Below are 25,095 nucleotides of genomic sequence, written 5' to 3' on the forward strand. Positions count from 1 at the left end.
CTGGTTCTAACTCTTAGCAGAAAACATCATTTTAGCCAATTAATCTTGAATTTAAAATGTCAGAGTACTACATGGTTTGTTGTTTTGTTTTAAAGCACGAATACACCTAGAGGAAATTCAGTTCTATTTTTTTAAGACTTATCTATACATTTTTCTGCCTGCCAGAAAATTTATAATTTATACATTTTCTCCTGCCTACGTGCCAGGAGAGGCATCAGATCTCATTACCAATGGTTGTGAGCCACCACGTGGTTGTTGGGAATTGAACTCTGGACCTTTGGAAGAGCAGCCAGTGCTCTTAACCTCTGAGCCATCTCTCCAGCCCCTTGGTTTTGGTTTTTAACTATTGTCTCCCACGGAAAGCAAGCTCATTGAGGAACAGAAACCTGGCTCCTACAGATTGGTTAGTGTGCAGTCCAGAAGGGCGGGAGTGCCTAGCTTCTACGTGTCTATCAGAGGATATCCGAGCGCTCCACTGGCATGCTAGGCTGCCAGTGGGGTGGAGGTGAGAGTGGGACGAGTTGAGGGGCAGTATTTCATTTCATACAGCATTGTTTTTCAGAGGTTTCTGCTGAGCGGCACCATTCTGCATGTGACCCCCATCCATGTCACAGTCACAAATAAATGAAAGGGAAAAGGACTAGCTGACTTTTCAAATTTGCAGTGTCGTCACGTGACACTTCCTGCTCTCTCAGTCTTCTGTCTCGTGCTTGTTTGTTTTCACCTCAAGCCTTGACGTGCTCTATTGTTTTCATAACCCGTTACTGGGTCACAACTCCCAGTGGGAAAAAGCAGTTCTCTGCAGAGTCATTACTGAAGCCTGCAGAGATGTGCTCAATCAATTAATTAGATAAAGCACTGTGCATCACAGCAGGCTGCTACTGCCTTGGTTTGGAACTGACCTATTTATAGCCGATCAGCCAGCCTGTATTTTTTTGCACCATGAGTAAGTAGACTCAGTTCTACCTAAAGATTTGGGGCAGCTGAGCATAAAATAACCCTTGCTGTGTTTACAGCCCTGTACCATTTTGTTGAGGAGGGTGAGACAGGATCTCACTATGTAGTGCAGGCTGTCCTGAAACTATGTAGACCAGGTTGGGCTCAAACTCACAGATATCCACTTGCCTCTTCCTCCACATCCTGGGATTAAAGGCCAGGACACCATCACACCCAGCTCAAGTTCTACATCACTAAAAGAGCTTCGAAGGACTTGAATTGAGCACGGGCCATGTCCCCAATGCACCAGGTTTAAAGACAGAAAAGAAGGGAAGTCATGCCAGCCTTCAAAGAATGGACAAGTGGTGGTGTCAGTGAATGTTGTAACAACAGAGAACATGGTCAATGCTCTAGGGCTGAAGAGAAGTGTTTAGGGTTCATGGAAGTCACCTTCCTGGCAAAGGTGACTTTTGCTGAGCCTTGAAGAGAAGGCTGGGGAAAAGCACGCCAGGATGGAATGGCTCACGTGAAGGCACAGAGGAAGAGACACTAGATGAATGTTATTTCAAAAGCAAGCATGGGAAGACTGTAAGCACAGGAGGGAAGATGAGTCAGGAAAAGCAGCCCAAGGAACTGATGGGAACTGATGGGCCCAGGTAGGCTCTGAGCTAGGAGAGAGGAGCTGCAAAGGTTACAAAGTGAGATTATGCAAATTTGCTTTTACAAAATCTCAGTAGGGCAGCAGAATGAAGGGTGGGCCAAAGGTCACAAAGCTGGTAAGAGACAGATAGACAGACTGACTGACTGACTGACTGAAAGATATGCTGGTTTAGGGGAAGGCTGGTTCTGGTCACCTTACACATCTGTGGTGAAGAGTTCATATTCCTGAAATTACTGACATGCCAATGTTTAGCTCAAGACCTTTTCTTCCAGAAAACAAAAGAGACAGCTCTAGGTAGAAAGGGTTATATGATTACTACATCTGAGCTTGGAAACCTCCAATGATTCACAGGTGCTTCTGTGACTATAAAGCCCCACAAAGCTTTAGCGGCCAGTGAAGCTAAAGTCGGGTCTGTGGGATCTGGTGAAAACTGAAGCACCCTGTGGATAATGCACAAGGCTGCCTGGGCAAAGCTTTCTAAGACATTCTTGGTAACTGTGAGGATAGAATGGGTATCATCAGTGTTATCATTTGAAGACCAAGTTTTTGTTAACTGTGGACTTGTCTCCAAACAGCATCTCTGTCAAATACTGAGCCAGAACCACACCCCACCATTACACATTCACACAGGGTTGGGTGAAGACTGAGGGGGGACAAGAACTTGGTTCACGTTTATAAACATAACAGTACCCCTACAGTACCAAAATGATTAGTCTTTGAAAGGCCATTTGGCCAAATCATTCTGATATCACTCCCCATCTTTCCACATTTGCACAAAATCATTACTGCAAGGACTTGTTTCACTGATGCTGGATAATAACAGCACAGTGAAATGCCCACTCTAGACTGCCTCGTCCCTCCATCCTCTCAGTGAAGGGTGGGGCACTGGCAGCGGCTCCCATGCCCTCATCCTTATTTCTGAGCCTCCCTTAGGTTTTGTTCCTATACATCAGACTTCTCCTACCTCCTTGCCACGTCTCCTTTTTCTTAAGGCAAACTTCCCAGAGGGAAAGAGAGAAGAGAAGGAAACATCAACATAAGGTTTTGCACAAAAGCTGAAGGCCTAAAACGCAGCACACCCAGCCCCACGGAATCCTGACAGGACGGCTTCCAGTTACAACTCAAAGCCACGAATGCCAAGCAGTTCATCAAGGCCAATGGGAGGGAGAAGAGTTGGTGAGGAGCAAACCTGAATACACCACAAAAGGGAGCTTTTAATAAGAATTGAAAAAAAAAACAAACCAATAATTCAATACAACAAATTTATGTGGGTTCCCCCCCCCTCTCTGGAACCCACACAAAACACTTAGCATTCAGAGGCATTTTCTCTAGGCTGGAAACACTGAGGACAATGCAGGAGGGCGCACACTCTCCTTGGGAAGCATTTCAGTCAGGACAATGCAGACTGCACCGAGGATAGGAGACACAGAGAGTGTGGATGAGCAAGGCATAAATAGACATGATCAGGTTAAAGGATCCAAAGCTCAATGGCTTGTTTTTCTTTTTCTACCTCTTCTCTTTCAGACAGAATTTTTCATTTTCCATTTTTGAAAACTTTTCCAAACAGTGTGAAAGCACAGTAAGAAAACCAAATAATGAAACGCTGTAAGTATTCACATGCCGACGTGCAGGGAGCCACATCTTGTCCTGTGGGCACCTTATTGTTATTTGCTGTGATGATTTTCTTTTGATAAAAGTCTTGGTGAGAGGATGTTTGCAAGGTGTTTTTCTATAGTTTAAAATGGGAATGTTTTTTCTTTGCAAGTAGCAGCTAGTTGTACATGTTATCTTAGCTGTTTTAAAAAAAGAAAAAGGAAATGAAAAAAAGTCTCTTTTAAGAATATAAGGAAGTCTTACTGTATACATTACTGTGTATAAGAGTGCACTTTTATTTTCAGGCATTTGGGTGTCACTATGGGCCACTCTAAATGATGGCTTCATCTGAAGTAACTGTCATTAGTCATATGCCAGAAAGACAAACTGATTGCGGACATAACTTCTAAAGGACAAATTGACCACTATGCTCAAGAGTGTGATCTTATTCTCATGTTCCTAAATGTGCAGACCGAGGCCAGAGGTCACCTTGGGTGTCATTTATCAGGAGCCGTCCACTTTTGTGTTTTTGAGACAGGGTCCCCCCCTGAGACCTGAAGCTCACTAATTAGGTTAAGCTGACTGGCCAGGGGGCTTCTGCTTCTTCTCCTCTCCCCTTTCCCAGTTTTTAGCTAGGGTCTAGGGATCAAATCCAGGCACCAATAGCACCATCTCCCCAGCCCCTTAATATTAATCTTAATGTCATCATTACCATACACTAGATGGCAGCTATATGTCTACTCTACTGACGGGCTTCTAACACTTTTCCTGTTTTAAATGCTGACTGCCCTGGCATTTCACTTACCTTCAACTGTAAAAGAGCATGCCTCAGAAGACAACTCCTGTGTCCCTAAGCCGCGCTTGTTATTATTCCTCCCATGTGCCCTGAATGACTACAAAACCAGATGGCCTTCTCAGATACTCTGCAAACCTCTTCTGCTCTCTCTCCTATCAATCTCAGAGTGCTATGGAGGCGATGTGGGTGTGAAGGGACTGTGGACCTGGGGGCATCTCAACGTTAGACGTTACCCCTGGCAGTCATGTTCTTGCAGCACAGAACTTGATGTGGACCTTTTGAGAATAGTTCTGGACAGTTCCTGTGCTTTCTCGGACATCGTCCTTCTCAATGGGGAGCAGTGGAAATGAGCCTTGATTTTCAGAAACAGAATGAAGGGCTTCACCACAGCAACACTCAGGATGGGTGCCAGCCTGTCTCCTTCTCCCTTGCTTTCCCTTAAGTTGCTACTTCCTACCCTGTGATAGTCCTTTCCTCGTGCATCCCTCTGTGTCTCTCAGCCTCCTTCCATGTGATTCTTTTGCATCCACGTGGCATCATAGTTATAAACAGGGATCCATTTCTAAGTATAGTCAGCTGTGCTGCCAATGGGTGATTATGGGGGGACACTCTAACCCACCCTCAGCAACTGGCATCAGCCCTGCTCCAGCCTTTCCATGTGTATATCACCTTTCAGTTCACTCTGCTAAGAAGCTCCAAAATCTAGCTCACACACCTCAGACTACCAAAAATTAACCAACTAACCCAACTAAGAAACATTGCTTCCAGTGGAAAGTTTTTTTATATATATAATATAGGAACTTGTATAGCCTCAGTTGGCCTCAAACTCACCATGGAGTCAAAAATTACTTTGAATCTCTGATGCCCCTGCTTCCAGTCCTGTATTCTGGGAGTGCAGGCATGCACTCTCATGTCCAGTTTGTTTTGTGCTGGGTGCTGAATCCAGGACCCTGTGCAATACTAGGTGGGCCCTCCACCAACTGAACTATGTCACCAGCTCCTGAAAGCACATTTTTGATAAGTGCAAAGCTCCACCAGATAGTCATTCTACAGCCGTTCCCTGAGCCTCACCTGTTCTTCCCAAGAAAACTTAGCATTCTCACCACCATGCCTGGCCCCACTATCCTCCTAGAACCCCCACATTTCCTCTTTCTCTCTCAGCTGTCACTGGAGCAACTGCTGCTGCCTCCTAGGCCGGCATTCCTAAGTCCCTGAGTCCGTTTACACTCCCTAACAGAACTACCAGGACCTGCCATTGTCAGGAGCCATGACACTGCCTTGGGAGCCAAACCAAGAGAAAATCTACCAGACATATGCCTGGCAGACAAAAGACTACGCAGGGAGTGGGGAGAAGCACATGGGACCCCTTACTTATAGTTGTGCAGAAATAATGGCAGGATTCTTAGAAGTTTTAAATTAGCACCTCAAACAGCTGAGATGATTTGATAAGGCGAAAAGAGTAAAAGAAATCAAGGCAACGGTGGTTGGAATATTTTTACCCAGTTTTTGCTGCTATTTTGATGCCTTTACACAACCTGCTTTAAGTACAGATTCCTGGGCATCTGGATTTTGATCTGCATTTTTAGCAAGCACCCTGGTGGTTCACACAGACACTGATCCACACACCACACTTTGGAAACCACTGACTGAAAGATCTCTGAGCTGAGGGATCGGAAGGTCAAATCCTAACACTGTCCCCGCAAAGAGCTTGGGCATATCCCTATCTTATTTAATCTTGGTTCCCATTCTAACAGTACAGGGATTCAATCACATGATCTATAAGCACCAATATTAAGAGGGATTCATTTCCTTAATCATTCTTTATAACATCTTCTGGAAAATTAACAGTGTGCAATTATATTGATGTCTGTGATACAAACCCTACTAAGTGTGTTGCTTTAAAGTTATTTAACAATAAACAGACAAGGTTCCTCAGCTGTCCTTTGTGTGGCCACAGCCCTTCCCCAAATCTGAGTCTTGAAATAGTATTTTCATGTCTCTTTAAAAAGAAAAAAAAAATCTACGTTTTTCCCTTTAGTACTGAATACTTCAAATATTTTCTCTCATCAACTCAGTGAATTAGGTACAACTTCTAAGTATAAAACATGAAATACATTTTAATTTATTCTTTGGGAATTTATATCTTTTGATCATATTCACACCCACACCTCCCCCAAATCTTCCTACATCTACCTTCCATCTCTCCACCCCTCCTAAGTGTAGGGCTACCCACTGGAAGCCTGACTGAGCTACTAGGAACCACACTCTTAAATGGCTTATGGGGACTCTCCCTGCCCCATAAGCCACTGACTGTCAGTAGTAGCAGTAGTGAGCCTCTTCCTACTCTACACTGGGATGCTGACTGGCTTGATCTTATGCAGGCAACCAAAGCTGCTGTGAGTTCATGGGTGCAGCCATCCTGCAATAGCCAAAAGATAGTATTCATTCTGGTCGTCCCCAAGTGTGGTTCTTACAATCTTTCCACACCCCTCTACTATGATGTTTCCTGAGTCTTAGGGTAAGAGTGGTTAGGTGAACTTTTTGTGGCTAAGCACTGCATTGACACTTATTCTCTGACCTTTGACCAGTTTTAAGTTTCTGCATTAATGACCATTCACTGCACAAAGCAACTTCTTTGATGAAGACTGAGAGCTGAACATATCTATGGGAATAGAGACTGAGTTTAAAGAGAAGTTTGATATTATGTCCACTTAGAAAAATAAAAACAGTAGGTTCACCCCTGCAGCTCCACAATCCTAAGTTCATAGCCAGATTTACAGTCCTAGGCATGTAGTGTGTACCTTAAATTCACTCGGAAGGTGGTTATCTCTATAACACTTGAACCACTATTACATCTATGGGTGTATCTTTCCACACAGGTCATTATTAGAGTTCACAGGGTTCACAGATGAATAAGATTATTAATGACTTGTTTTCCCCATCAGCCATACATAGCACTCTCCTGTACTATGAAAGCTGGCCAGTAGTTAGGAAACTAGCCTCATTCTTCCAGGCAAGGGAAAGATAATGAGAAAAACTCTAAGGTGAGATGCATAATTACAATTTACAGAAAATTACACCCATTTCTTCAACTCCCAAGTTTATCAGATTATGAACGAAGTCAATACTCACTGAACCCACATCATCATCAAATATACGCTCAGTGTTCCCATGCCCTGTTAATCCTTCCAGAACCAGGGTCTCTGTAGTCGAGATTGATTCACTCCACAAAGATTAGATGAAACCAAAACTCGGCTAGACACCGTGACCTCAGAAATAAGATCTTGGTCTTGCTAAAGTTTTTGTCTTGCAAGCATGACTACCTAAGTTTGATTCCCAGAACCCATATTTTAAACAGAAAGAAAAAAACAGCCATATAGGTCATGAAAGCTAGAGAGTCAGAGACAGGCCAGCCAGCCTAGCCTACCTGGTAAGCTCCCGGCCAATGAAAGACCCCATCTCAAAAAACAAAGGTAAACAGTTGCCTGAGGAAAGGCATCCATAGTTTTCTGTCCTACACACACACACACACACACACACACACCCCAAAATGAACAGTCAGCCAAACATGATGGCTCATACTTATAATCCAACATTTGGGAGATAGGATCAAGAATTTAAAGCCAGCCTTGGCTATTTAGCAAGTTGAAGGTCCACCAGGGCTACATGGAATCCTGTTTCAAAAACTAAGATATTAAACAAGATAAGCACACATCGTTACTTATTGGCAATATGTTTTGATAACTAAGTGCAATTCTAACAAAGAGGAAGGATAATAAAGTCTTTAGCAATAGGACCAAGATTGGCCTCCTCAACGAACTTGTCTTTCAGGATGAGGCAGAATTTACCAGAGAGATCAAAAGAGAAAGAACATTTCCAGAAGTAGGCAGAACCCAGGCTAAGCAAAGCCTTGAGGCTCATCAAAAGGAGTGTAGATTTTATCTCATAGGTTATGGGTACATAAAAAAGGGTTGAGTTAGATAAGTAGAATTCAGAATTCTGATTAATAAAGGCTATTCCAGAGGGATGGAATAAGAGACAAGTAAAATTGGATAATGGCTGTCAAGAAAAAAATCAATAGAAGTGCCTCTAAGAGAGAGTGTGGATGTGAGCCCAGTATTGCAGTGGGTGGGGTGCTCCACAAGAAACAGACTCACACCCTAAGGAGGGCTGGATTTAATCCTCCTTTCTGTTGTCCATGTTCTTCTTCCTCTAATCCTAAATTTCTACTAATCTGCTGTTGTTTCCTAGTTCCCATTTGGTTTTTTTGGTTGTTTGTTTATTGTTTTGTTTTGTTTTGTTTTGAAAACAGGGTTTCTCTGTGTAGCCTCGGTTGTCCTGAATTCAATTTGTAGACTAGGCTGGCTGTGGACTCACAGCGATCTGCTTGCCTCTGCCTCCCTGACTGCTGGGACTACAAGGTGTGTGTCACTGGGCCAGGCCCAGTTCCCATTTGGAACACAGTGTTATCCAGGTCCTTCACTGCAAACAAGTCCCACTAACTGATGATTCTTAATGCCGCAAACCATCCAATCCCACTGTGTGCTGCTACAAACAGCTTGGTAGCAATTTGGTTAGCAACTAAATGAGATAAATAGCTAAGAAAATGCCAAGAAAGAATTCTTTTAAATGTAAGTGTATATATTATGTCTCTAAACTTGATTTCCAAAGAAAATCATCCCTTGTAATCAGCTTCATCAAGTCTTTGCATCAGTGTGTTAAATGGATATATATTATAGCGTTTAGATAACTTTTCATTTTCTTTTGAAAGAATTCCACCAAATGAGATAACTTAACAAATAAATATAAGGCTAAGGCTTCAGTGGCTTTGTTTTCTTTTGTTTCTCATGCTTTAAACCTCCACTAAGAATGATTCTTGTATTTCTCTTAATTCTCAGAATCATAGGAACCTCTTGTGTTTCCCTTAAGCCAATGTTTGTCTTGCAGTTATTCCGCCATATTTGAGGAGAGTGAACTCAGTGTCTGGGATTACGATTATGGCTTCTGCTCACCCAAGGTACTCCAATGTGCTCCTGAACCAGATGCTTTCAATCCCTGTGAAGATATTATGGGCTACGCCTTCCTTAGAGTCCTGATTTGGCTGATTAACATCCTAGCCATCCTTGGCAACTTGACAGTCCTCTTGGTTCTCCTGACAAGTCGTTATAAACTGACAGTGCCCCGTTTCCTCATGTGCAATCTCTCCTTTGCAGACTTTTGTATGGGGCTCTATCTGCTACTCATTGCCTCAGTGGATTCCCAAACAAAAGGCCAGTACTATAACCATGCCATAGACTGGCAGACAGGGAGTGGCTGCAGTGCGGCTGGCTTCTTCACTGTGTTCGCAAGTGAACTTTCCGTCTACACCCTTACGGTCATCACCCTAGAAAGGTGGCACACCATCACCTATGCTGTCCAGCTGGACCAAAAGCTTCGACTGAGACATGCCATCCCAATCATGCTTGGAGGATGGCTCTTTTCTACTCTGATTGCCATGCTGCCCCTCATGGGTGTCAGCAATTACATGAAGGTCAGCATCTGCCTCCCCATGGATGTGGAATCCACTCTCTCCCAAGTATACATATTATCCATCTTGATCCTCAATGTGATAGCATTCGTCATCATCTGTGCTTGCTACATTAGGATTTACTTTGCAGTCCAAAACCCAGACCTGATGGCTACTAACAAGGATACAAAAATTGCTAAAAAGATGGCCGTCCTCATCTTCACGGACTTCATGTGCATGGCACCTATTTCCTTTTTTGCCATCTCAGCCGCCTTCAAAGTGCCCCTTATCACTGTCACCAACTCTAAAGTTTTACTAGTCCTTTTTTATCCTGTCAATTCTTGTGCCAATCCATTTCTATATGCAATTTTCACAAAGGCATTTCAAAGAGATTTCTTTCTGTTGCTGAGCAAATTTGGCTGCTGTAAACAGCGGGCTGAGCTGTACAGAAGGAAGGAATTTTCTGTGTACACCTCCAACTGCAAAAATGGCTTCCCAGGGTCCAGTCAGCCTCTCCAGGCAGCCCTGAAGCCGTCCACAGTGCACTGCCACCATCCCACTGCTCTGGAGAAGACTTACCACCAAGAGTGTTAATTTTCAGAAACTGCAATATCAAATTGTACTTAAACATGTAAAAGAAGAAAGTCTACCTGAGTGAGGCACTTTAATATAATGTGTTTAAAAAAATATATTTGTTGTTAGGCACTGTAGGAGAATTGTACCTGGTTCAGGCGGTGGTCAGTGACACGGTGGTCATGGCAACTGGGCAGTGGGAACTGCCTCTGAAACTTGATGACATAGATTTCAGGGGGATTTAGAAATGTTTATAATAATTTAGACAGAGTAATTTTTTGTTTGTTGAATGTAATATTAAGAAAATCTAAGTTGTCATTTTCCATGTCTCTGATCTTTTTCAGCTCAATCTTATTTTCATTGTAATCTCCAAACATATTAGTTCATAGCAGATTGAAAATTTAAAGTGGTCTTTGTCCTCACACAGTTTGATAAATACATTCAAGAGAGGCACTGTGCAGTGTGGTAGCCATTAGCCTTGAATGGTGGGTGGAAGCTTCTTAGCCATATTCCAAGGGCTTCACGTATTTGATTAGTAAGGGGCAGCACAAATGCAATCTGTTTTCATCAGTGCAGGAAAGTCTATTAGATGGCTCTGTTCTAGAGGCGTCTATTTCCCACTATTTATCTAACTTCCCATGTGAAGGCACATTTCTGCATACTTGTTTGGCTTGCAGAACATGAATACCTCCTAAGTAGGAACCCATCTCCGCCCATTTTGTTTCCTCAAATCTTATCTCAGGATCTTGGAAATGATACACAACAAACATGCCCAGTTGAACTCACTTAATCTACATGGAAAAATATTTTTAGGACCTTCACTATTTTAAACACAACAAAATATTTAAATGTTAAAAATGGTTAACATACATTATTTCCATCCTTTGAAGTTTATTGGAAATATACATAACACTTATCAGAATAATTTTTTACTTGTTACAATTGACTCATGGAGGACAACCAAACTGTGGGTCTAATTGCACTGCTTCTGTTTTCTCCTTTGACTTTTTAATTGAACGTTCATTATACATCCAACATCTTGGTAAATGAATTATGTAATCTCACCAACCAAATCTGCATGAAGTTCTGCAGTGCAGATGCCATTAATCTTATATGACAGAAAAACCTATTTTTAAATCATTTTTGAAAGTACAGAAAACTAGTAAAGAGTCAAGTAAGAAGATTCTATCTCAAAGCTCTCCCTCAAAACTCAGCCTCGTAATGATTCCCATATTGGTAAATCATGGTTTTTCAAAAATTACTTTCAGTTGAAATATACACACACACAAATATTCATTGATGGAAGAGCAGACAAATAATAATTGGATAGGTAAGTTTTGTTATCTAAAAGTTTATATACATTTAAAGTTCTTTAAATTTTACCAATATTTTATTATGAACATTTTCAAATGTGTAGAAATGTTGATGGAACTATGCAGTCAATCATATATATATATCACCCATATATCATCACCATTTATTGCCAGCAATATTTTACTATATTGACTTTTCATACATTACTATGCAATTATCTGTTATCTATCCATCAATGTCTTATATTTTGATATTTTAAAATAATTTGCAGATATCACTCTTAAACAAGAGTATATATAGTACATTCCCACATATATAAACTTCAGTACTCAGTGTTTAGTAATTCCTGTTCCACACATCATGTATGTGCAGCTATATAATACATATGCTTTCTCACAAGGCTTCTGGGACCCAATGTAATGTTCTTACTCTCTGTACACTTTATTGCTTGAATCCATTCATACCTTTTAGTTGCTGATTAATATGCTACCATATTGATGTTAAAATGCTCTTCTCCTACTGATATCTTGGCTATTTCCAATTTCAACTCCCTGTGAGCATTTTAATAAATAAATGCCTAGCCATAACTAGACTCTACATATTTAGTTTGTTTTCAGGTCTTAAGTAAATATGTTAAATACATCAAAAAAGATCGTAAGATTTATATTTTAAAATCTCTTCTGTGCTCTAACCAAGGACCATTCATGGAGATAACCTAGAACCCCTGCACAGATGTAGCTCATGGCAATTCAGTGTCCAAGTGGGTTCCATAGTAATGGGAACAGGGACTGTCTCTGACATGAACTCAGTGGCTGGCTCTTTGATCACCTCCCCCTGAGGGGGGAGCAGCCTTACCAGCACACAGAGGAAGACAATGCAGCCACTCCTGATGAGACCTGATAGAGTAGGATCAGAAGGAAGGTGAGAAAGATCTCCCTTATCAGTGGACTTGGGGAGAGGCATGGGTGGAGAAGGGGGAGGGAGGGTGGGATTGGGAGAGGAGGAGGGAGGGAGCTACAGGGGAGATACAAAGTGAATAAATTGTAATTAATAAAAATCAAAATTAAAAAAAAATCTCTTCTGTGTTTACATATATGACCTTTCTGCTCCATTACAAATGACTAGGCATAAATCCCAGGAACAAAGCAACTTAGTAAGAAAAAAGTAAATTAAGGAGAAGATTTAAACCCCACCTTGTAAATAAGCTCTTAAGCTAACACACACTCTAAAGAACTCACAGTACACTCGGAATGTAATTCATGACCTCTTACACAAATAATTGAGCTTTATTTTCTACATTAAAATTTAAGGATTGATAAATGAAATCATAGTTTGCTGTCCCCCTCATTCTCATATCTTCCTGCCCATAAGTGCTATGTTTGAATTATCCTCCAACCCAGTTCTTTACTTTGTATCCCTAGTGCCAAGCATATACCTCAGGACATTCCCCCCTTACTCCTGGACTATGCCATAGCTGTCTAATTTATATTTGTCCCCAATCTTTTACAAGCCTTGAGCATCATACACACCCAACCTTCTCAAAATCCTATTTAATTTCACTATGTGCCTGCATATAATTCCCAAGCAATTCATCAGCACCTGGAAAATGCACATGCCTACTCCTAGGCTAGCACTTGGAGAACTATATGATCTGTCCTCAGATCTGCTCATCCTTTCTTCTGCTATTTTCTTTATAAAACAAACTGACCCAGGCTCTCTTCCCTAAGCCATTCCCTTCCACCTCCATGCTGGAGCCCATGCCATTATTACCTGTAGGCCTAGTTTTTTCACCAAACCTACTTTATTTAGGGTTCTAAAACACCTTTACCTCCCTCCCACCACTACCCCGACCTTAGATAGGAGATTAGTAGGGAAGAGGGCTGTAGATCTTTTTTTATCTACTTCCTGCTGAGTAAGGTTGATGGGTCTTTAGAGGATTACCAAACTCAGTCATCAGGACACCAGCAGTCCAGTCCAAAGGCCAACACCAAGGAGCAACACGAATCAGCTCAACAAGTCAGCAAAAGCTGTTAAGATTCAGTCAGATTGCCCTGAGAAGTTCTCTGGAATGTTTCTCTCTGTGAAGTCAAGTGTCAAAGCACGAAGATCAGGGCAACGATGTCAATCTAAAAAGCGTAGCCTCACTGTGTGTGGGCCTCTATATATCTCCCCTCCTCAAAGTCCACCCACGGAACTTCTCAGCTGGCCAAAGTCACGCCCCTCACATGAGAGAGCTCACAGCAAAGCATCACATGCCCAGCTTGTAGCAAAACATCATATGACACAACTGAGTCTTCAAAGAAACCAGAAAGTTCCACTTCCCATCACAAGTTTACCTGCTTCATCAACTCTTCTTGGATCTGTCCCTTCCCTAATGCATTATAGTTATAACAACTCCTGTGTGAAATAACAGAATGAATACGTGACTCATGATAGTCCCTTCTCTACAGCCTTCTTCAGCCTGCATGCATGTCTGTGTGCCACAAGTGTATTTAATGCATGCCTGGTGCCCACAGAGACCAGAAGGGGGTGTCATAGCCCCTGGAGCTGGTGCTACAGATAGTTGTGTGGGTGCTACCATTCTTAACCACTGAATTACCATTCCTCCTTCCACAGGCTTCTTGAGCATTCTTCTGTATCACTTCTTTTCTTTTCCCCTATACTGAGTATTAATTATCTATACAAGTCCATCCTTATTTCACCTATGTTAGGAAGATAAACTACTTTCTAGTAACATCTCCATTTTTCAGATTGGTTCTTTTTCATAACTAAAACATAAAACTGCCTTTGTTAAGAAGTATTTCATAAATAAAATGTCTAGAATGTATGTTACTATTCTGTATAACCCTTCATGGCTAACTCATAAACAGAAAGACACTCTTTCTTATATGTTTTCCACCATCGGTACTATTACAAGTAGACTGTAAAAATGGCTTTAAAAGACTGATCAACCTGGAATAAATCATCTAAACTTATAACTTTTAAAAACATTGGTATTTTGTTCTCTGCTTACTACATTTGTTACAAAAGGCTTGGTTTTACTTTTCTTATCATACTCAGTCTAAATATAAATTAAGAACCTTTTTCATGAAGTGTTTCAATAACTAGGTTTCATATAGGAAATAATCTTTTCTGGATTGGAGTGATGCTCAGTTGAGAAAGTGCTTGCCACACAAGCATGAGGTCCTGAGTTCAGAACTCTAGCACCCACATAACAAGGATCAGCATCTGTAATCCCAGCATTGATTGGGAGATGTGGACAGAGACAGAATTCTGGCACTCACTGCTCAGCCAGCCTAGCAGAATCGGTGAGCTCCAAGATCAATGAGAGACCTTGTCTCAAAAGTGAAGGTGAGCGTGACCAAGGAAGATACCCAACACTGACATCTGGCTTCCTTATTCAGGCACTTGCACATCTGTACATGCAAACATGCACACAGACAGACACACACACACATATACACACATTCATACACTACATAAACACAAAATATTTTTCCTTCAAAATGGGTGAAAAATTACCTACAGTCAACCAGCCTGAAAACATCAAATAAAAAAACCACTAGAAATAAGCAATTGACACATTTTTGATTGACCACTTTCTATGTGGAACAATGAAATCCCATACCAACACACTCAGTCATGTGAGGACTGGATCATGAGTTGGTGCAGCATATCTATCCTAAACTGTCATTTAACAGTCATTTTGGTTATCAGTTTCTCTGTCACAATATCACATTCAAATAATCTTTGTTTTACTTAATGGCAGGACAAAGCACAACAGTGGCAATGCAAAGACAGCTCTAATACAGAACAAATTAACTCTTCTGCTATGTAGCAAAAACATACAGAGAAAAGCCTGCTCTACGCAGTGTTAGGCATTGTCCAAGGTTTCAAACATGCCCTGGGATCTTGAGATGCACTGTCCATGAATAAGGAGAGATTACTGCATTTTCAATCACTGTTTTTTCCCTATAAGTTATACTAAAGGCTTCCTTCCTGCAGTTTAGGTTTCTAGTTATAAATTACAGTGTTCCCAGTTGACCGACAGAACATTTATGTGGTAAACAGTATAGCATTAGCCTGTTAGAGCATGAGTTAAAATAAAGTCTTCTGTTAAATAAATTCCCTGCCTACTACTATAACCAGCTGCTGCTATTCACCCCAAACTTAATAGTTCCCATACAGAACTTAGGTGGCAAACACTGAGATGTCAGCTAAGATAAGAAACTCAGTGCTCTATGAAGTCTGTGCTGGAAGGGGCTGTTCACACATCTTCCAGCACTGACTGGAGTGCTCTGTACATTGAATAAAACAAGCAAAAGAGGAGGACCAGCCAAGGTCAGTTACTCAGTCCTTCAGAGACTAATTCTGTGCAATTTCAACAAAATCTTGGCTTGCAGGGAAAGTACATTTAATAGCACTATCAGAAGTGAGCAGGAGAAAAGCTTTGCGAAGTTCTCAAACTATACTGGCACCGAATTAGGACATATGATATTCTCACAGACATCCGACACAGCAAACTCTAGCCTCACAAGAGAAACTTTCTCAATCTATAAAACAGCATATGACAACAGCCATTATGGTATTGTCTCCAGGCTTAAAATCTTACACTACAGCACTCTGCTACAAAATGCAGTAAGAAATATTTACCTTGGGTATATGGTATAAAGATTTAAAGGAAAATAACAGAACAGGGAAGATCAGAGTTGGAGATGGATGGCATTAAAGGAAGGAATACCACAAGAAGGGATAAATATCAGTAACCACCTTTTGAAAGGTCACCTGGAAACTTACTGCTATAAAAGCTTCCTAAATTATATACTTATATAAAAAGAGTCGAAATGGAGTTACCCTATGATGGGGTAACCATCGCCCCTACTAGATACCACACACTAGCAAAAAAGCAAGTGTCAGGAATGGATTTCCTCTCTCAGAGTCATTGGCCAGGAAGAGCCTACAAGCCCCAAAGCAGTACACACTATTGTCAAAAATGTTTGTTCCTCTCCAGGACATGCACTTGAGACAGAACAATTCCATCAGGCTGATCCTGGCCTGGAAGCTTCCACTACTGGCTAGCCTTCAGAGTGATGGAAGGTGTTATTCTCACTGCTAGAAGATAACAGTGACCATCAATCTTATCCAGATGGGAAGCCTGGGAACTACAACACCATGCAACCTGGCAAAACATGCCCCATGGCACTACAGTGGCACAAATGTAATGGGCATAACAAACTACTTTCTGGTTGGATTTAAGGCCTACTCCACAAGCTGAAACCTATAACTTGTACCATTACTAGGTCCAAGAACCTGTAGGTAGACAGGTAATAGGTCTTGGAGAGCACCTATTACTACTATTTTGCTAAGTGGACATAGTATTATACCAACTTACCATTATGCGTATAGGTTAGCCAATCTCTCAGCCCTCATCAGAGACACTTCTATTTACAGTAGGTAGCTAGTAGCACAGCGACCTACAATGAGTCAAGGTGCGGAGAATACAAGACTACAGGGTGCTCAGCCACAAATGGGACATCCATATGGCACCCCATGCTCCGAAGCCTTGGGGATCATTGTGGATGAGGGGGCAGAGAGACTCAGAGCCAGGAGGTAGGTGGCTGTAAGGAAACAATACTTTCCTGGCATAGCAGAGCAATTACACGTGTGAGCTCCACACATGACCTGTGTAAACCAGCAAATTCCAGCAAAGAGAGGCAAAGCAAGCATCAAGTCTCACCCTAGTCAAGGAACCATGGGCAACCGACAGCTTCTGAGACATGGGCAGTCAGTTTTCTCAGAGTTTGACCTCTAGTTAGGCTGACCATGCTCCAGTTGGAAGGCCACATATCCAAGAATTTATAAACTGGACAGTGGGCTGAAAAATAAGTGGAGGACACAAAGCTGAGAGGGTACGGAAGGGAGGTAGATTTGGAAGGAGATGAGGGAGGGCAGTGAACATCATCTAAACATACTCAAAGAACTGAAAATAAGCGGCAAGAGCAAACAGTAAGATAGCCCAATCAAGTCCTAAGGGAACACAGCTTAATGAAGAGCTATTTTTGAAAATTGATTTGACTCATGATATCTTAAACATAGTCATTGAAGATATTTCTCATACATAGAAAAGTTTTCAAAACAGAAGAATTTCACTTTTTGATGATGTTTATTTGCAACTTCCTTACAGTGAAGTTTATTTTTCATTTTTAGAATTTTGTATGGTATTTTTTTATCATGTTCTTTGTCCCCTAATACTTCCCAGATCCTACTCACCCAACTTCAGGTTCTCTCTCTTACTCTGTGTGTGTATGTGTGTGTGTGTGTCTGTCTGTCTTTCTCTCTTTCTCGCTCCCTCTCTCAAAAGATGAGAAAAGGAAAAGTCACTAAAGACATGGGCATCCATTTTTGTATTAGCCAACTACTCATGAGCATGGGGCTTGCCCTGGAATACAGTTGCCATACCTAATGTCTCCACATTGAAGAAAACTGATTTCCCTCTCCTGGGATGTATCAACTACAAATAGCCTCCTGGTTAGGGGTTGGGCTTTGTGCCCTCCTCTTCTCAGGGCTGGAAATTTTTCTATTTTGAGCTTGTGTAGATCTTGCATGTGCTGTCACAGTGTCTGTGAGTCTGTATGCTATCAGTCCTGTTGTCTAGAAGACACTGCTTCCTTGGAGTCGTTTACTACCTGTAACTTTTCCTTTCTTTCTTTTTTTTTTTTTTTTAAATCCACTTTGAAGACCAGGTTGGTCTCAGGAGGTCTCACAGACCTCCACCTGCCTCTGTGGCCCAAGTGCTGGGATTAAAGACATGCACCACGATGACAGGCTTCCACCTCTTTCTACCTCCCCAACCCCATTCCTGAACCTTGAGAGGAGGGGTGTGATGAAGATGTCCCATTCATAGCTGAGTAAAGTCTCTCATTTCTCTGTTCATTTTCCAGTGCGGGTCATTATGTTAATTACCTTCGGCAAGGAGGAATTTCTCTGATGAGAGTTGAGTGGTGAACTGATCTATGGGTGTAGTTATGTGTCCTTAGGAGTGGTTTTACTGCTCAGTTCATTTAGCAAAATAATAGTATGAGGTTTTCCCCTTGGCCCATACCCTATCTAGCCTGCAGTTCTTGGCCTCACTAATAGTACCGAGTGTACCGAGTGTGGGTTCCATCTAAAGGAGTGCGCCTTAAATCCAGTTTTTAAAGTGGTTTGTTGTTCCCCATTCAGCAGGGACCAGGGTAGCTCTTCTTCATTCCTGGGACTGGGACCATCAGGGCATCTGGATAGTCCCCAGAAAGTGGCTATCATCTGATGTTCCCCAGAGGCATTGTTGTCCATCGTGACACAGGGGCTGCCTGGTTCTGCTGGGCAACAATGGAAGCCCAGGCTTCCAGTTGGGAATGAGATCAAAGGGTCACAAGTCTCTCAGAACTGGGTGGAGTGATTTAAGGCCTGTGCACTAGGCTGGGTGTGGAAAGAGTTTTTCATGGAGTGTTAGTTAATTAGCCCTTTCAGAATGAGGTTGTCGGTATCAGAGGCAGTGGAAATTCAGGAGTTCCAGAAGCCTGTGATGATACTGAAGTGTTACAGCCCTTTGGTTAAACTGCTGTGTTAATGGCAAAGATTCAGGTGAAAGCCCATGTCTGATCAGCTTGCAGCTGAAACGCAGGCCTGGTGAGGTCCAGGCCCAGCAAGCAGGGAGGTAGGTCAGCAACTCGATGGCTGCATAGGCAGTTCCACAGGCCAGTGAATAGCAGAAGCTCACTGCAGCCAGAAGTAGGTGGCCGACTGACCAGCAGGCAAGCCCCAGGTGGTCCAGAAGCTGGGTAGGCTCTAGCCAGCTTAGCTGGCAGCCAAGCCACAGGGTTTCAGTGGTACAGCATACAGCATCTTTATTTCATGTGAAATCAAGGATTTATAAACCTTGGACAGTGGGAGGGATTTTTAGGTGTTCAGTCTGCTGGGGCTAGAGGTTCTAGGGATACTTGATTTACAGGTAGTGGTACAGTGCCCCATTTACATGTAATAGCACTGTCCTATCACAAGAAGGAGAACACAGCACTTAGTTATCCTATGGGTGGGGAAAAGTCTCCATGTACAGTTGAAGGTCATTGTTGGAAAGTCAAGACATCTTATTAGCATTGATTGGGTGGATATATCTAGAAATCCCCAGGAACTTGCTAAACAGGTTTTCTTATCAGGAAAGGGTCTGGCCTATATCTTCTCTGAGGGTTATGTGACTCTCCTTATAAGAGCTGGGGTTGCCATATCAGGTGGAGAGAACCCAGCTTAGAAAAGAAAGTCCACCATCATATACCAGGCATGGAGACTATCTGGAAATGTCAGACTTCAGCCTTATCCAGCAGAGTTCCAGTTTGTTACCACCATAACATTTGTGCCACTATTGCACTGTAGACAGGTCTTATAGGCAAGTCATTATTACAGCTAACAAGTTTTGTAGCTGGGTGATATTGATGATTACTTTTTTCCCACAAGATCTAACTTTACCAGTCTTGGGAACATACCTAAAGGACTCTACATCTTATAATAAAAGATACTTGCTCATCTGTGTTCACTGTTGTTCTATTCATAATAGCCAGAAACTGGAAATAATGCAGATGTATATCAACTGATGAATTAATAATGAAAATGTGGTACTTTTAGTCAGAATATTATTCAGCTTTTAAGAAAAATGAAATACATATATTGTATAAATCCTTTTTAATTTAATATCCACAGATAAGAGAAAACATGCAATGTTTGTCCTTCTAAGTCTTGATTACCTCACTCAGGACAATTGCTTCCGGTTCCATTTCTTTACTAGCAAATTTCATAATTTCAACCTTATATTAAAGCAAGAATTTATAAATGTAATAATTTATTAAAAAGAAAGTTGATTTGAATATAGAATAGTGATAACTGAAGATTGGGAAAGGCAGTGGGGAGTGGAAGGAGGAAGGCTATATTTGATTGATGCATGCTATAAATGTGTATAAAAATATCCTACCAAACCATGATAACATTATTAATGAATAGAATGTTAATCAAAAAATAATACAGAAAAGAAAATCATGAATAAACTTGCTGAAAACTGGATCCTATAAATAAAACATCACATCCACATTAAATCAAACAATAAAGCCATGAACATCAGTGTGACAACTAGTTTTTATGTGAACTTGATATACAATAAGAGTCATCTGAGAAGGCAACCTCAACTGAGAAAATACATCCATAAAGATCAAGCTGTAGGTAGACAAGCTGTAGGTAGATACTTTTTTAATTAGTGATTGATGGGGGAGGGCCCAACCCACTGTGGGTGGGGATACCCCTGGTCTGGTGGTCCTGGGTTCTATAAGACAGACTGTGCCAGCCATGAGGAGCAAGCCAGTAGGCAGCAGTCACCCCTCCATGGCCTTTCCATCAGCTCCTGCCTCCAGTTTCCTGCCATGACTGCACTCAGTGATGAACTGTCCTGTGGGAGTGTATTTGATCATGGTATTTTACCACAGCAGTGGAAATGCTAACTAAGATGGTCAACATGTCAAAAGAAAAAAGTTAACCCAAACTGGATAACTCAGCAGATAAACATGCTGCCTGCTCTTCTAAAGGGAGCAAAATAGATTCCCAGCACTCACGTGGCTGCTACCCACTGCACATAGGTCCAGATTCAGGAATCTGATGCTGTCTTCTAGCCTTTGTGGGCACTGATGGAATGTTATGCAGATATGTAATATTCAGGTAAAATATCAATACACATAAAATTAAAAATAAATAAATCTTATTTTTAGAAAAGTGTAAACTGTCACAAAGTGAAATCAACTTTGTGAGCCAAAATTATCTAAATGTTTTAATTAAAAAGCACAGATAAGGGAGGTCCTCCTCCCCTGCCATCTGACCCTAGTCTATCAGGTCTCATCAGGACTGGCTGCATTGTCCTCCTCCATGGCTTGGCAAGGCTGCTCCCCGCTCAGGGGGAGGTGATCACAAAGCCAGTCACTGAGTTCATATCAGAAATAGTCCCTGTTCCCCTTACTAGAGAACCCACTTGGAGACCGAGGTGCCATGGGCTACATCTGTGCAGGGGTTCGACGTTATCTCCATGCATGGTCCTTGGAGTATCAGTCTCAGAAAAGACCCCTGTGCCATAAAGAGTGGATAAAATGTAATTAATATAAAAAACTAAAAATCTAACTAAAAAAAAAAAAAAAAACGCAGAAAAAAAAGCCCAGAGTCAAACAGTGCAGAAGGCCACCATGCTGAAGGCAAGTGTGACTTCTGAAACTATGATGCACTTCCGTTATGTGTGTCCGTGTGCATTCAAATGGATAATTCACTTCCAACGGGTATTCCAATGTGGATTCCAACATGCAGTGTGGGTTCCAGCCAAAAACCTTGACTCGGGACTCAGATAACTCCACAAAAGCTGGGGTTTTAAAACAGCATCATTTGAGACATGGGAGTGAGTACCTGATCCAAAATAACCTGGAGAACTCTTACTTCTTTCTGTGCTCCCCAAACCTACCAACAGTTAGATCAGTACCCAAAAAGAATGAATATCGCACACACTCTATCTTGCAGCTTAATTTTACACTGATTTTGTTTACATTTTTAAAAGATAAGGGGTTGAGGGCGTTCAGGTGGGACCTTGGTGACTTGTCTAATCATTATGTGTGACACCTTCCAGTACTGTCAAAACCAGTGCAATTATGCTTTGTAATAATAGAGGTAACAAAGAAAAGCAAAGTAAATGTAAGGTTCTATATTTGTAATTGCATTTGAACTATAATTTTATTTAATTCCATGAACAAAAAAGTCAATCCACTCTATGTTGGGCTACATATAAAATAAATGTGGGTTACACATACAACATGCTAGTCCCACATAGGTTCACAGAGCTGACGTGCCGAGCTCCTGCTGCTTACCACTCAGCCTCACCAATAGCTTTTGCAAACACATAGTCTTTCCCTCCAAAGCACATGACACCATCTTTTAAGAAGAATTTCCATTTGTTCTTGCTGCGGTGAATCTGGAGAGAGAAAGATACTCTAAGTCCATACGCTAGAGGATTATATATATTCTTTAAAGTGGCAAATTAGATTATGCTGACCCTAAATGGAAGAACCTCTCAAGAGAGGTTATTTTCTCTTTAAGAAACATTTGAGTTCCCTTAAGTCAAATACTAGTTCCAGTGCTGGAGCTACACCAGTCATCCAGACACAATGGGAACCATCTCTCTATTCCACAGTATCTCTAGCCATACAGACCCAAGGCTGTGACTGCTCAAGTCCCTTATAGAGATGGCTTTATGTGTTTCATACCTATGCACTTCCTCCTGGGAGATTTACATAATTTCTAGGCTATTTATAACAGATAACGCAATACAAATGCTTTTAAGTAACAGTAATACTTAATTGTTAAGGAAATAGTGACCAAAAATAAGTCTGCACATGTTCATGAAACATGTAATTCTTTTCAAATGTCTTTAATCCACGTGGTTGAATCCATAGAGGAAATTGGGACTGACTGTAGACTTTAATGTATTATGAATGTAAAAAATTCCTGCCTTTGAAGAGCTTATATTTTAATGGAGAGGGAGACAAAAACCTGATGATTGCCATTTTCTATCTATATAAAATGTTTTAAGGACTAAGTTGAGTTTGTTGAAGAGTTTATTTTTATAACAACTAAAACATTATCCTCTGTTTTCTTTATGTATATCAAATTATGATTTAAAAACAGCAAAGATGTTAATATCTACCTCATACACACTAGGATATCAAGAATCTAATCATCAGTAGTAGCAAGGATGTGGGGGTCCCACGTGCTGGTGAGAATGTCCCCTGTACATACAGCACCCCTTTATTTCTGCTCTGTATCAGGTATCAGGCTGTACGCTCCATCTGCCTCTACCCCCATGGTACAAATCATCAACCCTGTTTCAAAGGCCCCCGCTGCCCATGAGGAGCACGTGAAGAATCCAAGAGCAAATGATTTATTGTGTTTCCTTGACACTTTTAGGCCTCGCCGTGTGCCATGTGTCTTTCGGTTTGATTCATGTGACACCAGCACTTGCTTGTACTGTCCCAGCGTTTGCCCTGCTCTACTCACACCTGACTTGCCCGCCGTCTTAGCATGTGCAATTTCTTTTTCTATGAGAAAAACTGTGTTTCAATAAGACTGTCTCCTCAAGACAAGAGTATCATTTAGGGGCTGGGGGTGTGGCTTGGTGAGAGGAGCTCAGGGCAAAGCCTACTGGGGGCTGGGCGAGGCTAGCAGCTTAGAGCACTTATAGAGCATGTGCTACATCCTAGGTTCAGTCCCCAGAACCACGCTGAGGGGGAGGAGTGGTCACTTTCAAGTGTCCCTATTCCACACAGTACACAGTGGGAGACCCAATACACCCCCTCAAAACAGAACTGGGCTGTAGGAATGCTCAGTGGTTAACGAGGTTGCTATACACACATAAGGACCTGTTTTTGAGACCCAGATCCACAGTAAAAGAAGCTGGGCACAGTGATGCAGACTTGTCACCCCAGTGCCAGGGAAACAAGCACAGGCAGATCACTGGGACTTGGTGGCCAGCCAGCCCATTTGGTTAGCTTCAAGCCAACGAAAAGCCCTTCGCTAAAGCAAGGTAAACAGCACCTCAGGAACTACATCAGTGACTATCCTCTGTCCATGCACACCCACACATATGTGCATACACACATGCACCCATACACACATGTACCCACACACATACACAGGTGCACACACATGCACGCACACACATGCACATAGTACACACCCACACGTATGTGCACCCCACACACATGTGCACCCACACCCACAAGTACCCACACACATGCTCGCCCACACACACATGCTCACCCCACACACACATGTGCACACAATGCACACAGACACACAGAAATATTTCACAAAATTAAACAGCTGCTCCAAGAGTCACTTGACTGTGAACTGGAACTCACCATCATATTTTGCACTGTTTTATGTACCTTCCAGTCTAAGTTCAATTAATAAACCCAAAGTCCAAGAAGTGAACTCGGTACCTTATCATATTGACAGACAATTACATTATCTGTGTCAAACAGGTCTGGCACATCCTGCTCACTGACATCATCTCCAGAATTTAGAGGATCCTAAAGATGAAAGATGATCACATTAAGGGATTTCATGATGCTTCAAATTTTTTTTTAAGGATAGAAAGACATAGATGAAAAAGGGACCTGAAGAGACAGAATAGTACTTCTGCTTTCAGTCAAGTAATCTAGCTTTGCATTCCAGACTGACCACGTCATAATTACATGCTTGACCTCAGGCAAATTACCCAAACTCCCTGTATCTCAGTTTTCTCATCTATGAAATGACAAGTTCAATGAGACCCACAGGATACTGGGACTGTTAAAGATGGTAACTCAGATGAGACATTGCCATAAGCAGAGAGATGAAGGCAGCCACAGTGAGTGGCCACAGCCCTCACAAACTTACCACATTTACTCAGACTTCATCACATTTATTAGAAAAAGGACAGACTCTTGTCTCCCAAGCCCCCTACTATATCTGCTTAAAAGCAACAAACATAAATCTAGTTCCTAACCACTTAATACCAGTTTAAATTACAGTTTAAATCTGAAGTGTTATGGTCCTGCATACAAATAACTCTGATTTTAAAAGACTAAAGACACAGTTAATCTGAAGTAGAATTATAGTTTGTTG

The 25,095-nt window shown here is 41.7% G+C and overlaps 2 protein-coding genes across 2 annotated transcripts in view; one reads left to right on the top strand and one right to left on the bottom strand.

Moving 5' to 3' along the window:
• Lhcgr (luteinizing hormone/choriogonadotropin receptor) overlaps window positions 1-10,086 on the top strand; it is a 57,472-nt gene extending 47,386 nt beyond the window's left edge. The window contains exons 10-11 of the mRNA XM_021644503.1: window positions 3,122-3,202; window positions 8,934-10,086. Coding sequence (XP_021500178.1) covers window positions 3,122-3,202; window positions 8,934-10,086 — 1,234 coding nt within the window. The remainder of the gene's footprint in view (window positions 1-3,121; window positions 3,203-8,933) is intronic.
• Window positions 10,087-22,249: 12,163 nt separating this feature from the next.
• Window positions 22,250-25,095, bottom strand: part of Gtf2a1l (general transcription factor IIA subunit 1 like) — a 40,813-nt gene continuing 37,967 nt past the window's right edge. Inside the window, exons 8-9 of the mRNA XM_021644501.2 lie at window positions 24,429-24,518; window positions 22,250-22,402 (exon numbers count right to left, since the gene is read on the bottom strand). Coding sequence (XP_021500176.1) covers window positions 22,295-22,402; window positions 24,429-24,518 — 198 coding nt within the window. The 3' untranslated portion in view covers window positions 22,250-22,294. The remainder of the gene's footprint in view (window positions 22,403-24,428; window positions 24,519-25,095) is intronic.

This window comes from Meriones unguiculatus, chromosome 1, assembly GCF_030254825.1.
Source record: "Meriones unguiculatus strain TT.TT164.6M chromosome 1, Bangor_MerUng_6.1, whole genome shotgun sequence".
Classification (NCBI taxonomy): Eukaryota; Metazoa; Chordata; class Mammalia; order Rodentia; family Muridae; genus Meriones; species Meriones unguiculatus.